This window comes from Microplitis mediator, chromosome 2 (assembly GCF_029852145.1).
Source record: "Microplitis mediator isolate UGA2020A chromosome 2, iyMicMedi2.1, whole genome shotgun sequence".
Taxonomy (NCBI): domain Eukaryota; kingdom Metazoa; phylum Arthropoda; class Insecta; order Hymenoptera; family Braconidae; genus Microplitis; species Microplitis mediator.
This window is the reverse complement of record NC_079970.1, coordinates 22580243-22597356: the sequence shown is the minus strand read 5'-3', so window position 1 is coordinate 22597356 and position 17114 is coordinate 22580243. Positions and strand designations below refer to the sequence as shown.

General features: G+C 31.2%; 1 protein-coding gene across 3 annotated transcripts in view; it reads left to right on the top strand.

Annotated features, from left to right (window-relative positions):
* Window positions 1-15268, top strand: part of LOC130678600 (uncharacterized) — a 128297-nt gene extending 113029 nt beyond the window's left edge. For all 3 annotated transcript variants that reach the window (XM_057485924.1, XM_057485925.1, XM_057485923.1), the window contains 5 exons: window positions 424-559; window positions 2949-3082; window positions 5544-5659; window positions 5747-5820; window positions 10151-15268. In XM_057485924.1, the coding sequence (XP_057341907.1) occupies window positions 424-559; window positions 2949-3082; window positions 5544-5659; window positions 5747-5820; window positions 10151-10236 (546 nt within the window). In that variant the 3' untranslated portion in view covers window positions 10237-15268. The remainder of the gene's footprint in view (window positions 1-423; window positions 560-2948; window positions 3083-5543; window positions 5660-5746; window positions 5821-10150) is intronic.
* The last annotated feature ends 1846 nt before the right edge of the window (window positions 15269-17114 follow it).

Genomic DNA, 17114 nt, shown 5'->3' with positions numbered 1-17114 from the left:
AAAACTCTGATGTAATATACGCGTAAAAAACAAAAGAGAATTATGAAGGTATAGAGAGTTTGATTCGCACGAACAAATAAATGGAAGTACACAAACAACCCATAGAAAATTCATCTTCCCAAGTCGCGGTTCTCTTTAATACCATTCTATTATTATATATTTCATTGTTTCATAAATTTTTTAATCAATTATTTCTCTCTGTATATTTAACCCCTCAATAAATTCAACAAATAATGAATAACAAGTACCATACTTTAAAAGTTAGTGTTAGTTGATACTAATTGTTGAATTGTGTCTCTACTAATTGTTAAATTTATTCATTTTGAAACTATCGATAAAGTGATTCCACAAGTGTTTCATTACGAGCATAAATAATTGTCAATAAATATCAAACTGTGAATAATATATTTTTTTGTGTTTCAGCACCGGAACTCAGATGGTTCGCGCGTTATTCTCCAGCGAGTTAATTTAGATACCACTGGCGTATACAAATGCGAAGTGAGCGCAGAGGCTCCACACTTTGCATCAACTTACGGTGAAGCGTACATGGAAGTAGTTGGTGAGTTAAAAAAAGGTCAAACCAGCCAAAAAAAACCCTAGATTAATTGAAGTAGAGCGAAAAAACGTTTTATAAAAAAATGCTAACGTGGAATCGCTATCGGGAAGCAATTATCATGAGCGTCCGGCAATCGATCGTAAGCAATTTGTCCACCTTATCTCCAATGTTCTCCCTCTATACATCGTATATTCATTCCTACATTTTTATTTCTCTCTATGTATACACATACTATATATAGATACAAAGATAGACATAGATTTAGATACAGATACAGATATAAATACATATATTTACACACGAGTATCAAATCTAGGTGACTACAAGTACTCATGTATCGTGACCATACGAGATCGTCGACGTGTTTACGATTAAACTGTCGGTGAAACTCGACCAGAGAAATTCTGTTATGTGGAAACTAAACACGTGTATCTATAGGACACATTTAATGTCGATGGAGAAAATTTATTTTTTAAATCGCGTTACTAATTCCAAAAAGACATAATTTTATACAGCTTTGAACTATGGATTTTTTTTTGTTTTTAATTTTTGGCTTCAAAATAAGTCTTCAAAATGATCGATATAAAAAATTATAGGCCCTTTTGGCTTTAGAAGGCTCCCTAAAACTGTAAGTCCGTATAAACATATTGTCACTATACTACAATCTCTACACTGATAGAAAGATTCCTTAGTAGGGGAGAGGGGGGCAGAGTGGACCCCTTAAGGAAAATGATTATAATATCATTAATTTTTTTTACGCGCTTACTTCTTTTCACTTCATTATGCTGCGTCCATTAAAATTGAAATGTCGAAAATTAGGGGCAAAGTCGGCCCTCCAACAAATATCGGATTTAATATTTTTTATTCTTTACACGTGTGATATTTGCAAATAACTATAAAACGATTGTATTTCAATAATACAAAAGTCATTTTAATAGTCCGCTGCGATATAATTTTAAAACGTAATTTTATTATCTTTAACTTTCTTAATAAATTATATTTAACGAACAGTTTTGGTGGCTTATTTTAGCCCTCATCATATAAGAAATTTCGATAAGCTTATTATCCGTCTGAATTTATTGGCGTATAGAAAATTTTGAGGGGCCCACTTTGCCCCCTCCTCCCCTATTTAAAAATATTTCTTGGTATTTAATAGTTAAGAAATCATGTCTTAAAAAATGATTTCTTAACTATTAAGAAATCATGTCTTAAATAGTAAGAAATATTTTTTAAATACAAAGAAATCCTTTATCAGTGTACACGGAGAGAAAAATATTGTCAGAGTAAGTATACGTATCGATATTTTGGCTATACGCTGTATACTCATCTTACTTACGGATGTTCTTGCGTGAGGCTTACTATTAGATAAATAGTAAATATATTATATTATATATTATTAATAGTAGATAAAGATACGTCATTTGAATATACATTGAATAGTAATTCTGACAATATTTTTCTTTCCGTATAAATTCTTTTCCTACGACTCTATTGATTGCGTTATTTAATTTTAAGTCCAGCTACAAAGACGTCAAAATCGCGATAAATTCATTAAGAGACTTATTTCCGTCTATCGGAAAACGTGGCACTGTATCTGTACTGCTGATACTTTTACGTCAGTTATTTTTAATAATAAATTGTTGAGATAACAATGATATACATGTACATTGTCTGCATTCTGTTAACAAAATTAAATACTGGTTGTAATAAGAGTTGATGTTCTTTTAATTAAATTATTGTAGAGATAAAGCTGAAAATTAATTAAATTTATGATTATTTAGAGCCATGTCAAAGGTAGGAAAGACTTTATCGGAGTTAAAAGAACAAGAGCAAATTAGTAATTAATTTTTTTATTAACCAGTAAGTTTTTTTTTTTTGAAATTTTTTTTTTTTATGTTGAAAGATTTTTAGAGCTCGCGTTCCGCGCAATGAATTAGTTTAAATTTAGTTTGATAGCCCGGAAATCGGAAATGAAAATTTGTCGATAAATAATTTAATAAACACGAAATAATAATAATGTTTAATTAATATTAATTAAGATAGGAATAGAACGAAAGACGTTTAGATTTTTTATTGTGAAAAACGAAAGTTAACAAGCATAACTTTTTTATTATTAAAATTTATTTTTTTTAATGAGGATGAATAATTGGACGATCCATAACCCACCGAGTTCTGGTGCATGATATAATTATAACATAAAAATGCCCTCGAGTAGCAACTTAATTGAGATTCCAGTTTTAATAGCGCGTTTGCATGAATTAAATCCAAAGCGGTTAATGCAAATAATTAATGGAAAGAAAAAAAAATATTTTTATTTTATTCAATCTTATCCCTCATTACTTTATGCTCATATATATAATTATAAATATGTAATATGTTTTTTTAATGACAGTAATGCCAGCCATCGGCCCTGCGATTACGGGCCAAGAAAAATCTTATGCGAGCGGTGACATTTTATCACTTAATTGCACAAGCTCAAAATCTTATCCACCTGCAGAAATGAAATGGTTCATCAATGAAGTTGAGGTATATGTTTATTTTTTTTTAATTTTAGTGAAATAGTATATTGTGTGACAAGGGATGAAACAAGACGATTTCAGACTAGGGTGAGGTTGGCTGCCCGAGCCGCAGGCGAGGGCTGACATCACCCGTGGTCTGAAATCGGATTTTATCCTGAGTCACACACAATATTTTTCATGATTACCTGCATCGGAACTTTAAGATTCAGTGTCAGCAGCCAGTAAGAAACAAGTTAATTTAAAGTCGATGATGCGGAGAACTGTTAGAGAATGAAAATAGTTATTTTCGATACGTATGCGGAACGCTAGGGATTCTGACGACTTGAAGTGATGTCACGAGTTTGAGACTATGGGCGTTTTCTTATAAAGATCGGATATAGTACGAGATCTTCATGAGAATGTATCCATAGCCTCAAACGCGTGCCTGCACTTCAAGTCTGTCAGGGTTCCTACCTTTGAACATAAAGTATCGAACAAAATTTTTTGTCATATTAACGGCGAAAGTTGAATTTGAGAGAGAAACAGTCAAAAATGTTTCAAGTCGTCTAGAATTTAGAGACAGATAGAGAGAGAGAAGTTACTTTTCTATACAAATTCGAGAAAAGTTAACCAAACTATAGATTGCCAGAAATTGTATAGTTTGCACCCTCTGCATGTTGCTTGAAAATTCAACTTTCGCAGTTGATATGACAAAAATGTGATTATCACTCATTTTTTAGTAATTTTATTTGGTTAATTAAAACTGTCTCTTAAAAAATGAAATGAGTAAACTGAAGTGACAAGTAAACAAACGAGAGTAATAAGGCTGCAAATAAACATTAAATATAACTAACACGAGGCAGAAACAATTGTGCTTCTTGCCAAGGGAAGAAACACGCATGTTTCTGCCCGCTGTACGAAGGTATTTTTGAATTACAAATTCTCTAGCAGTTGTTTGCAGCATCGACTTGAAATTAGCTTGTTTCGACGGGATGTAGAGACACTGAAACTTCAAGTTTCGATGCTGGTATCATGAAAAAGAAATAACTATTTTTTACAAAACTTTTGGTAGTCCGTTGTGTCCTATTAGTTCCAAATTACTTTTATTTATATATTTTAACCCCCATGAAAAAAATTTATGAAAAAAATATATGTTGAAATATTTAAAATATATATTCTTAGGATACAAAAAATATATTAATAATACATAATAAGTATATAAATATGTATAAAAAATATATTGTTAATAGTTAACTTTTGGCCGATTTTCATATATATTTTAAATGTTATTTAAATATATTAAAAATTTATCTTAGAATATATTAAAAATATATGCATGAAAATATTAAAAAAATATATGAAATATATACTTTTTTTTTATATCATCACATTCATATTTATTGTATAATTATATATACATATTTTATAAGATCTTTTCATGGGGGATGTAACAAAGAAATTATTTCCCAATAGAAAAAATTTCTATCACAAAATATAATCGATAATAATAATAATTATTATTATTTGAAGTAAATATTTTTAGTAATTAATTAACGGTCATTATATAAAGACAAGTATGAATTGAGTTAATGAACCAAAACTCCAATCAACGAAGCAGCGTAATAGCTTTAAGCTTTTCTTATTAATTCTCATTGGCAACATTTTTTATTATAATCGGATAATTTTTTTTCACAGTAATTTACTAATTGATTCGCTCTATAAATATTGAAAATTATTTTATCAAATGAAAAAATTTAATAGCTGTCTTATTTAAAAAAAAAAAAAATATTAAATTAAGTAAAACTCATACTCGTCGGTTTTTCTCTAATTACACGGAAGTAAATTGAAGTTTTTTTTAACCAAAAAAATATGGGAATCATTTACTCATTATTTGATAAAAATAATTACGAAGTTTGTAATTTTTTTTTAATACAAATTGAGAGTAGAAACGTAAAAACAATTTGTTTATTGTAAATTTGAAAAAAGTTTTGAGTATCTAAAATTTTTAAAAAATAACTACAAAAGTATTTAATTTCTGTGAAAAATCAGGAGTGAATTCGGAGTGATTACGGATTTTATTTTAATCAGAATTAACTCGTTCTGAAGTTTAAAAAAAATCACTCCGCATTCGGAGTAAATAGGGAGTTTTTTTTTTCAACGGAGTGATTTCGGAGTTCTCTGGATTTTATTTCAATCCACATTCACTTTGATTCGGAATTTTAATATTAAAATGTACTCCCCTTTGGAGTAAATTTCACATCCGCTCGGCATTCACTCCAGTTTTAATTCGCGTTCGTTCTGCAAACTTTTACAGTGTATGATTTAAAACCCCTCCAAGTCGTTTGAAATTTTGCTATCACCCTCAGAAAGCCAATCAAGACATTGAAAAAAGAAAAAAAAGTCATAAACAATCCACGGACAAGATTTTTCATTAGATTGAAATTTAAAAAATTATTCACCTCCTATTATTTTGTTCGTAAATTTTATAGGTGGAAGCAGATTCAACGAGAACGATAAGCCATCGTGATCAACTAGTGACAACAATATCAAGTTTACGGTTGGAACTGGGGCCCCATCATCTTTCAAGTGGAAAAAGCAGTATCAAGTAAGTGAATTAAATGCCAGCGACTAAAAATATAAAACACCTAAAGAAAAAACTCACTTATATTTTTATTAATTTACTTAATTGAAGATGCAGATCCACAGTTCGAACGAGTAGTAGAGCCCGTGAAGCGGTGATAGACGTACGCGACACGAACGTCGAAGGTAAGTGACTTAGTATTTAAACGATTTTCAAGTAAACCGAAATAAAGGAAATGGATAAATAGGTCAGTATTTAAACGCTGACTTTCTTCAACTTTTATTTTTTCCATTAACTTTTTAACGAAAAAAACTCGTGACTTAATAATTACAGCAGTTTCTCATTACCGGAGACCGATTCTCTAATTATCGTAGTAGCAGTAGAGTGAAACGGCTTGAATTTGGTTTAAACCACCGATCGTTGACGGTAAATTCAATTTACTCGACGTTTACAGTTCCCAGTACGATAATGGGATTATCAATTAACCGACTCGGGTATTCCGGTACAACAATTATTTATTTCTAATCATTCTGATCCGTATCTAAAGTTATACTAACTTGTAATAATAGTATTCCTCGTCGCTCATTACACTTTGCAAGTCAATCAACGGTTTTTAATTCAATAAATGCTGATCGTCATTCAATAATTGTGTGTATTCTTATCCTCTGTCAATAAATGACTAAATAAAACCATTAATTCAGCGGTACAATTATCATCTTCAAATTTAGATCGAACTACGAATACACTAAAATTAGAATTACTTGACTGGAAAATATAAAATTACCGAGAAGTTATTGCGATTCTTGGTCTGGATGAATAGATCCGTAGTTTTATAAGACAAAATGGCTACGTCACGGCCTTTGTATGAATGGAATCAATACTACCATAGATTGAACCATATTCTCAAGATAGGAACTCGGGTTTCATTGGTTCGATCTTAGAAAAAATTCAAATAATACCAGGAGCTCTAGTTTCAGAATTTTTGAAAGCGACTGCTTGTTTCAAATTTCAAATTCAGATCGGGTCATTACTTTGGTTCATTGGGTCATTTCGTAATCTAAGTGGGTAGCAAGACTCAAAAATAAGGCAGCGGTTTACGATGGACCTACTTCTTGTATTTGATGCTTTTTGAAAACCAAAAATCAAATGATAAATTCAATTTTTTTAATTTCTATTTCAATCAAAATATCCGTTCTGGTGAAAAAAAATTCAAACGGACCACAGAAGGGTAGCGAGTCGCGTTTTCGTCAGCCGCGTGTTCGGCTCAAATTTTCCAGTTAAAAAAATACCGTGGCCGAGAATCGAACCATCGACCTTCCGAAATTCGAAAAAATGCTCGCATTGACTGTATGACTATCAATTCATTCATTATTGTTATAGATAACGATAATTAAAAATGTAGTAAAGTAATTAGAGTATAATATTTGTTATAATCCCGCAGTAATTATCATTAATTACGGATGCGTATTATTACTAGAGTAATAATTGTTACAGTAGTACTTAAAATAAATAGCTAATTAAAATCACTTATCGTAGTCGGCGTTGAAGCAAACTAGTAAGTTTATATAGATTTTACAAGCTCGTAAAATTAGCCACTAGTTGTCGTAGTGGTGCGCAGATACGACCTCGGACACATCTCAGAAGACGGTACGCGAGCAGAAATTAAAACAATAATTTACAACAGCGTACTTAGCTCTTACTCTTAGCCTTAGAACCGTAGCTTATAGCTAGCGGCGTGCCTGCCCGTTTCCCGAGCTCCCCCCTGCCCCGAGTACCATAAGTTACTGTCTAATTGCGATTTAAATTAACCCTCGCCCGAGAAGTAAACGTTAAATAGATGCCACGCGTAAACACCCAACTAACTACCTCGAGCTTCTTGTCTCGTTCATCCCAACTTGTTTTCTTTTGCTCTTCCTGTTTCTTATCCTCTTACTTTTTTATTACTTATCTTCCTTTAAATCATTACCGCCAAGGCTTATTTAAGCGCCAATTTAACTTCAAATTATTGTCATTATGAATTTTAATTTAATGACCAAGTGCTTTAATTAATGGCCAGCGAAATGACAATTAGTGTCCTTATTTATGAATTTTATTTTGGTCTCCTCGAAGTATGTTAATTCTTACTGAAATAAATGGCCTCTATAAATTATATTTTGTCTTTAGTGCGATAAAATTTTTTTAGAACCCGCGAATTTTCAAAAATTTTTAAAATACAAGAATCACTACCTCGTATTTTTATTTTGTCGCTAATTTGTTCAAATCCATTATTGAAAATTTAGGTCCTGCTGGATTATGCGGATAATTGTGTTCATTATATTTCGAGTAATAGAAAAAATCCTATTATCCGCAATTGAATATTTCAATTGAACTTGTTGAACGTTACGTTTCATTAAATGTATACCTGTATATATATATAAATATATAAAAGGTGGGATACACAGAAAAAGTAACGCAGAGGATAAGAAGCAGGAAATAAAAGTGAAAAAAGGTGGTAAAAACAGTGATGGGAAAAAGTAACGGAAGGCAGGTACGTGCGAATGACGACAAGGCGGAAACTTGGCGGTAAATCGGTGGCAGATTCAGGTGCTAGTACCGAGTTCAGGCGCTAGACTGCTGTGTATAGAATAACGAATAAATGGAATGAGTGAAAGAAAAAGGAATGAAAAAATAGCGACGAGGGGGAGGTGGGTGGGTGGACCGGAAAAGCTGGGGAACGACTCGAAGAAATTGCTCTTAACCATCTTCGATTTTCTCGTTAGACGAATCGTTCAACGAAGTAAAACTCTATATAGGACGTTGAGTTTTCTCTCGCTACACCTCTCGCATTTTCCATCGCCCGTGATACCGTTTTTTTGCTCGTCTCAGTCGAATGTACGTTGGTTAGCTGGCTTTGTCTTTTGCTCTGTGGCCTAGGGCTCTGGTGTGTGTCTGTCTATGTGTGTATGTGTGTGTGTTACAACAATAAGCGCGTTCTACTCGACTTTTCTCTTGGGTCAGTGGTGAATCCAATGGTTTACTGGGATCGTGAAATAATCGTTTTGGTATCTGCACCTGTATCTATATCTCCTTGGATTCAGTTCGTTGAAGAATGAGTAAGAGAAAGAAAAAAAAGAACAAGAGCTAGAGAATCTCAACGTCCCCGCACGATTATATCTGAAACAGCCAATTCCAATGAGAGCTAGCACAAGGCGATGAAGGATCATCACGTGCACAGAAGAGTATAAGGAGAAAGAGTAATAAATGAGTACAGGGTATAGAGAATAGAGTAGTAGAATAGAAGAATCAAGAAGGAACACACAAGTCATGGGTTTTGTCCGCAGGGACGTTTTTTTTCTCTTGTACGGCTATTTTCTCTCGAGACATATATTCCAGATAAAGAGAACCAACTAAAATTGGATCGTGGCTTTGACTTGATAATTTCGCTCCAGATATTATTCCCGGATATAGATAGACGGAAATTTATGGGTTGAGTCTGTATAATTAGTTGTTTAACGAGACGAGCCAATTATGGGTTCAAATTAAAGTCAACAGTGACCCACTTCTCTGCCTGCCTTTTTGTATTTTTTATCGAACCGTAACATACGTTTTGTTAATTTTTTTAATTTAAAGTAGATGTCATTTTGGTCCACGTCAGGATTTATAACAGAAAGTTTTCATATTTTCATGTAATTAATATTTCATTTGCAAGTCCTATTTGAAAAGTAACAAATTACCTTGCTGATGTTGACCTGTATCATAAATTAATAATTATACTTTTAATAATACCAAAGATTTTCCGAGGGTCCACAGTAAAAAAACGAATATTTGTTACCAATATTCAAGTTCAGCTCCCGCAAAATTTATGATTCCGTTCCTAACTACTAAAATATTGTTTACACCGAAAAAAATTGTAGTTGCTACAACAGCAGCTGTAGTTAAGGTTACTACAAGTTGGGGTAAAGAAATGCCAACCATACGTGTAGTAACGTCAGTACTATTTATGTAGTATCCTTTACTACACATTGGAGTACTTGCTACACACAGTAAAAAATATTGTGTAAAATTAACACAGTTTGTGTGTTAAAAACGGTTGACACGAAATTTGTGTTGAAATTTCGACACAAACTTTGTGGAACTCCTTTTTAACACAAAGATTATGTTGAAATATCACCACAAGAGGGCGCAAAGAATTCCACAGTAACACCCAAAATGTGTTAATAAAAAGTGTATAACACATTTTTTATGTTACAAAATAAAGTGACACAAACTTTGTGTTAGTTTAACACACTACAATTTTTAACACAAACCGTTTTCGACACACACAATATTTTTTACTGTGCAAATGTCTTACTACAATATTGTAACAAGAACCACAACTTTTTCCCATGTAGTAGAAAAATATTTGAACTAAATCTAATACTTGCTACATATCCTCAAATTGCATTTACTCACTTCCGAAAACTTGCTTAAATTTATTTTATAAACAAAGACTCAGAAACAAAAAAAATGTGATGTTTTGGTAATTTATTGTTGCAGTTCAAGGGAGCGCTAGTTTTATCAGGCCCTGTCTCTCACTGCTGCTGGTAGCGGTAATACTCGATCGGATACTGAGGATGGATTGAAAGCATTTGGTAAGTACGGCGAAGGTTTCGGATTGTTCTGTAAGCCTCGGCATAACAAAGGGCTGTGAACATTGGGATAAAGTCAAAGTATGTGAATGCGTGTAAGACATATATGGATGTATACATATTACATATATATATATATATATATATAGTGATCGCGCATGTGGGATTCGCGTGCGTGAGTGTGAGTGGGAATATATGAGCGGATAAATATAAATTTGTGATGGTCCTATACCAGTGTTCCATGACCAAAGACAATCATGTTGAAATATAATGGGATATTGTTCCGATTTTTGGGGCTAATTCAAGGAATTAATTAATCGTCATACTGTACAGCCCGAATGTATGTGCTTTGTTTGTTACGTCTGCTAATCTTATTAGTTATTATGTGTGCAGACTAATTTGAAATCTTCAGTTCCTTTTGTTAAAACGCGACCTATTATATTAAGTTCTCTTTGTGTCCCGCGGTTTAATTGGAACCGGATACTAATACATCCAATAAATTTTAGGCTAGTTAAATTTGTACTATTATTTATTATTTTTATGTATGAAACGTTTGTTAACAAGTATAATAAATGACCTATTGTGCTCTTAGGCAGATATTGTATCGTTATTTATACGATGCAGGTTTAAAGTTATTAAAGAAAAATAATAAATGAACAGTTATTAAATAACAAATAAAGTGTAAATATAAATTTTTGGCATTGAAAAATTAGGTATATAAAAATTATAAATATATAAATATTATATATTTGAATTGTTGAAATAACGGTAACGATGTTGGACGTTTAATAAAATAATTAAATGAGTGTATAAAGTTTTATTTTTTTGTCATTTTAATAACAAAATGTTGGTTTGGTGATGATTTAATTTTTGGAAAGTTCCCGAGTCGAAATATTAGACGTAAATTGATTGAAAATTCAAAATGAAGGTTCAATGTTTTGATAGTACCCAAAATGTAACTTCGTTATTTTTTTCCGGTATCTGCCTTAAGAGCTAAAAGGGCGTACTGAACAATTTTTGGAAATTGACGTGATTATAATCCACGAGTACAAAATTGATGATAAAATTTTTTGGCACACTGTAAAAAGAGCGGTAATAAAATGAAATAACACCGGTGTAGGCGGTGTAATTTGGCAGTGTTAAAATACTGGTGTTAAATCGGTGTAAAAAAAATCCACGTATGCACGGAAAAAATTTTTTGATGAAAAATACTCTGCAATTTCGAGTAATCCTAGGCCATTTAAAAAAATTAGTATTTTTTATTTCAACTTTTAATATTTCATTGAAATATTAATATCACTAGACTATATTTTGCTCTACTAGTGAGTAATTTTTTAACAGCAGATAAAGTGGTATAATTCTATGATTTTATACTCTGTTGGGATATCATATTTAATCGGTTATTGTGAATATTTTATCAGAATCTATCGATTTTTATTCTATGTGTATTAATTTTTACTTCCCGATATAGCATTGCTTTAAGCCTATTGATGTTATGATGAAAAATTACTTGTAATTCGAATAAAATTTCGAATCTATGAAAGTATTTTTTACTCTAACCTGCAGAGTAATAATTCAGTAGTCTTCGTTAATCTTCGGTTAATATCGGCTTTTGCCTGCGATAACTTACATGTTACGTACACAAACGTAGGCTTGAAGAAAAGACGATCTCTGTATCTATCTGTAACTTAATATTTATTTTAAAATTAAAAAAAATTTTGTATCTTTTCTTTCTCTATACAAGACGAGTAATTTTTATTTTTTTCAATTCTTTTTCAAAATGTTTATTTCAAGTCATATTCTAATGCTATTAGATGGTTTTAGATTTTTATAGAAATTTCAGTCTATTGTAATTTTTATTGTAATTCAATATAAATTTTATAAATTGAATCATCAACTTTTCATCATAACCTATCGAGTAAAAATTGAATTAGAGAGAATTTATTAAGATAGCCGCTAGGGGTAATTTTTACTCGTAATTGTGAGTAAAAATTAATCTGATTGATTTTTACCCACCCGAAAGAGTAAAATTTCGAAATTTGAAAGTAAAAAATCGTAATGGCCCAAAATTACTCGATGTAGAGTAACTATTGAATAAACGACATGGCAATATTCATACAAAAATTCTTTCCGTGTAAGTACTTATTTAAATAATTATCTATGTTATACGTAATTTATTTAAAAGTTTCACAATTTTCCCCCACCATTTTAATCACCAATAATTTAATTAATTAATAGCAAGACCGTCCCATACGAAAAAAGTATATATACGGCCAAAATTGAATATATGTCTCATATATGCGACCTATATTCAGATTTGCCCGAATATATACGGATATATACTTTTTCCCTACGGGGTTTAACTGTAGTGATTAATAAAGCAAAAATATTCAAAAAGTTAAATATTTTCAACACTGGAAATTTTAACACCTACACCGTTTGGACTCACTCCGTTTTTTTTTTTTACAGTGTTACTTATATTTCCATATTGTAAGTCTATATATAGGTTTTAATTACGTTTTGGATTCGTGATACTCCAATCAACGTTTAAAATAAATTAAAAACGGTCAATTTAAGTTTTTAATATCCAAAACATTCAATTTACGTACAGTATTTCGACTCGGGTTAATTAAAAGTTTAAGCTAAAGGATTTTTTTTTAGCTAACTGTATATATATAAATATATATATGACTAAGATTTAAGAGTTTGGAAAAGAAATATTAATAAAGATTAAGTGTAAAATAAGTTTATCAAGCGTATATGTGATATGAGATAAGTCGAGAGAAAAGTTTTAAGAGGTATAAGAATTGTGAAGACAAACGTGCTTACGGCACAATTACTGAAATGCGAGGTCAATGGGTTTCACGGTGGGTGAAATTTCCGACAAAAGATCAGCGAGCGATGTTGATAAAAAGTAAAAAAGGAAATCTAAAGGAAGATGGAAGCAAAGAAAAATAAGACCGGAATGCCGTAAGGTTTCGATAGTCACCTTAAAGAGAGTGCTCTTTTTGAGGTTGGAGCACACACTAAAATTGAGTTTTCTCCTGCCTTATCTCATCAAACGTATCACCTACTGAACCTGAAAGAAGATATCCTAAGAAATTTCATTACTTTAATGGCAATGAAGGATAATGGAATAAAAATAAATAAATTTAATGGAAAATACGGTGAAATTCTCGAGGTGCACTGGACGATGGGTCATATTTTTTCATTGGTCATGTTTAAATATTTAAGATTGCATATTTGTGCCACTCTATTGGAGCTGGTAAAGGTGAAAGAGTTTCCGTTCTTTCAAATAAATGTTATTTTAAGTAATGAAGAGATTGGGTCAGGCGAAATTAGGCCACTGAGGGAAAAATAAAATTAATTTTGAAATAGTATATTGCATAGTTAAGATACTAAGATAGTCTTTATCTGGCGAGGGCAATGTTTTCAGCACGAGTCGTAGGGTTACATACACGGGCCGAAAGCGCTTCCCGAATAAAGACTATCTGAGTGTCCTACTATGCGCTATATTTTATTCAACAATTGCCTGATTTACGCGATTAATGACAATCTGCGAAGCGAAGTCTGTGGCTGTTTAGCGACACGGTGCACCCACAAAATTACAACAAACCATCGGCTTTAAAATTCAGAATTCATATTTAATTGATTTAAAATTTACTCGGATGTTTTAATTATTAATTTCAATATTCATTAATAAAATAAATACAACACAACCACGTGGTATAACCCACTTTCCATATGATGAATTGAAGTAACCATATTTAGTGTACTAGCCGTTCAACATGGATTTTGACAAAAAACTTTAAGTCGTTTAACGAGTTCTTACGATGTTCAATAGATGGAGCTCAGTTAAAAATCTTGAGACGCGTGGTGAAATGTCATTTCAACACTCACTTTTCACAACGCCGATGGTAGTCGAGGACATCTATTTTGATTTTACTCAACTTCTTTGCACTGTTCGATAAACAGCTGTTTAGGGTTCGCAACGCAGACGTCATAAAGCGCGCAAATCAGGCCTGTGTTGAATAAAACATTTTACGCGTTAATTTTAAGTAAAAGCTATGACTTGCAATAAAATTTGAGAGTAGAGCCTTGAAAATTTTTTAAAAGAGTAGAAACAATAAATTACAATTTAAAACATGTTTGGAAAAAAAATTTGAGTATCTCATTTTGTCCAGCCGTTTTCTGAGTGCTGATGAAAAATGAAATATTTTAGAGGGCCAGTAGCTTTCACAGGTAAAATTGACGGGTTTTACTCGTAATTTTTATATTTATCACTCTCGAATGTTTTACTTCATGGTGTCTAAAAATTACTAACAAAATTTCAATCAATGGCCTTCAATATTCAGCGTTGCTGCAGTTGTATTAAAAAAAATTGTTTGTACAAAAAAAATATTGAAACATACAGCACATACATTCTTTGAAACTAGAATTTTCTCTAGAATATATTAAGAAATGAATTTTAATCATTGAAATGCCAGTGGTTCCGTCAAACAAATTTTTTCTATTTAAATTTTATTTCCATTTCGTTATTTTTTAATCTCTATTCAACAAATAAGTGCAACTCTTTCACTTTTACTTTTTAAAAATAATTACTTTAGTAATAAAAGTAAGTCGTCATAACGAAAATTATGATATTAAAAATATAATAATTTTTTTCTCACATAAATCGTCACCGAAACAAACAAATTGTTAATTGTAAAATATTATACATATTAAACAAATAAATAATAATCCTAATAATAATAATAAAAAATATAAATTGTATATGATGAATATGTCTGTAAATAAATGCATAATTGTACGACCTAAGAAACAATGTATAGCGATTGTCTTAATGCCTAGACAGCATGACAAGGAAAGCTCGTAGAATAATTATTGCGTGTGCCTGGAGCTAAATCATACCTGCTCTTCTTAGACACCCTTGAGGCGTTCACTAAATATTAAATATCAAATATTATGTATTTATGTGTATGGCCTAATGTATATACTTTGCATATTTAGTGATAAATAAATATATAAATATTATTTAAAAACAAACAAAACCTTTAATTAATTCAACAGCAATTACGTTTAATTTAACAGTACACAATAAAACCTCGTTAGCGGTCGATGATTTGTCAGAGCTCTCGGTCCTTTCTGCCATCAGTATATGCATATATATTTTCTACCATTCCTTCTAATGGGTTGTTGTGTATAAAACGGTCAAGTGCCCTGCTTTGAATATGTATTAATGCAAATTTTATAGATTGAATCGAATAAGAGCAACGTTATCATCATGGAGATACAATACTACACAATAATACACAATACTGTCCAATATGTGTTCATACTACTCTGTACCGACTAGATATTCTGTCGCACTGTAGCACACAGACTACAATCCACTACGAGGTGCTTCTTCTATTTATATTATTACAATAATAAATAATAATAATTATTATTATTATTATTATTGACTAAAATTCAAGTAGGTAAGTTATAAATTGAAGCATTCTATAAACTATTGCGTTAGTTATGAATTATAATTGTCTGTTCGTCACAACGAGTTGATGAATTATTATTTCTAAACATATTAATTCATACCACAGACTGTTAACATTGATTTAGTTGTTAGGACTTGATAATTAAATGAACAATATCACTTGTATTACTGGGTATCTATTCTACTGTCGGTATACAAAGTACTCAGTACAGAGTATATATATTATATATAAAGTATATATACAGTTCTGCTGGGTAGTGTATTAATAACATAACTTGGTGAGACTGAGAAACTTGGTCTATCAAAATATTTAATGAAATAGTTTCGTCAAACTGATGGCTCTTGTGAAAGTTTAACTATAAACGGGTATGCAGATCGACGGGTTTTGTGAATTATCCGAAATGCTAAATAGAATAGTAGCTCATGCATATCTATACAAACTCGATCATCTCTTCTATTATTTCATGCGTTCAATTCTAGGTTTATTGAACACAATAAGAATCTGGAGGTCTATATGTATATATATATATGGATTTCGAGATATTAATAAAAATTGTGATTATTGGAGCATCGATTTTTTTTTTAATGACTGTTGGAGTATGTGATTTAAAATATTTATGATTTGAGAATGGAAATATGTCGAGCGGTTGATATTTGGGTTTAATGATGGGAGGAAATTATAAAAATGAGGAATGGAAATGTACAATTTTCCCTGTGTATTGAAAGTTTTGACTTTAACCATCGTTCAATATTGATCATTAGCAAATCATGATTGGTGTGGGTGTGAGTGAGTGTGTGTATATGTGTGTGGAGATAAAATATATAGATGATAGTTCTAGAGAATGGGAAAACGTTGACGCGCTTACTGAATTATATATTTACATTAAAACGGCGTTAAATTATCGCACGAGGTGAAATACATTGGCATTACATACACATGCTTGGAAATGAGAACTACAAAACCCTTCCGATTGATTAATCAGGGTGATGAAAATATATATGTGTGTAAATATAAATATCGGATGGATAGAGGCACAATGAGCTGGAATAATTTTTTAATTTTGTTTTTTAATGTAGTGACTGTAATAGACATTGATAGGATCGATGGAAATTTAAATGTTTAATCACTTATGATATTTTGCTTACACATAGAGTTAATTTTTTTTCGACCTCTTGTAGCTTAAAAATTGATAGCTCATAATTATAATTACAAAATGTGAAAGTAATGAAATTTAAAAACCAATTAATTTAAAAAATTAATAAACAGGAGTTCGTATTTCTCTCTCTATTACACTCAAGTCTACGAACGGTAGTATCTTTGTTGCACTTGTGCAGTAAATGGAATCTTTGGCTGAGTTTTTCTCTTAAACAAACGAATATT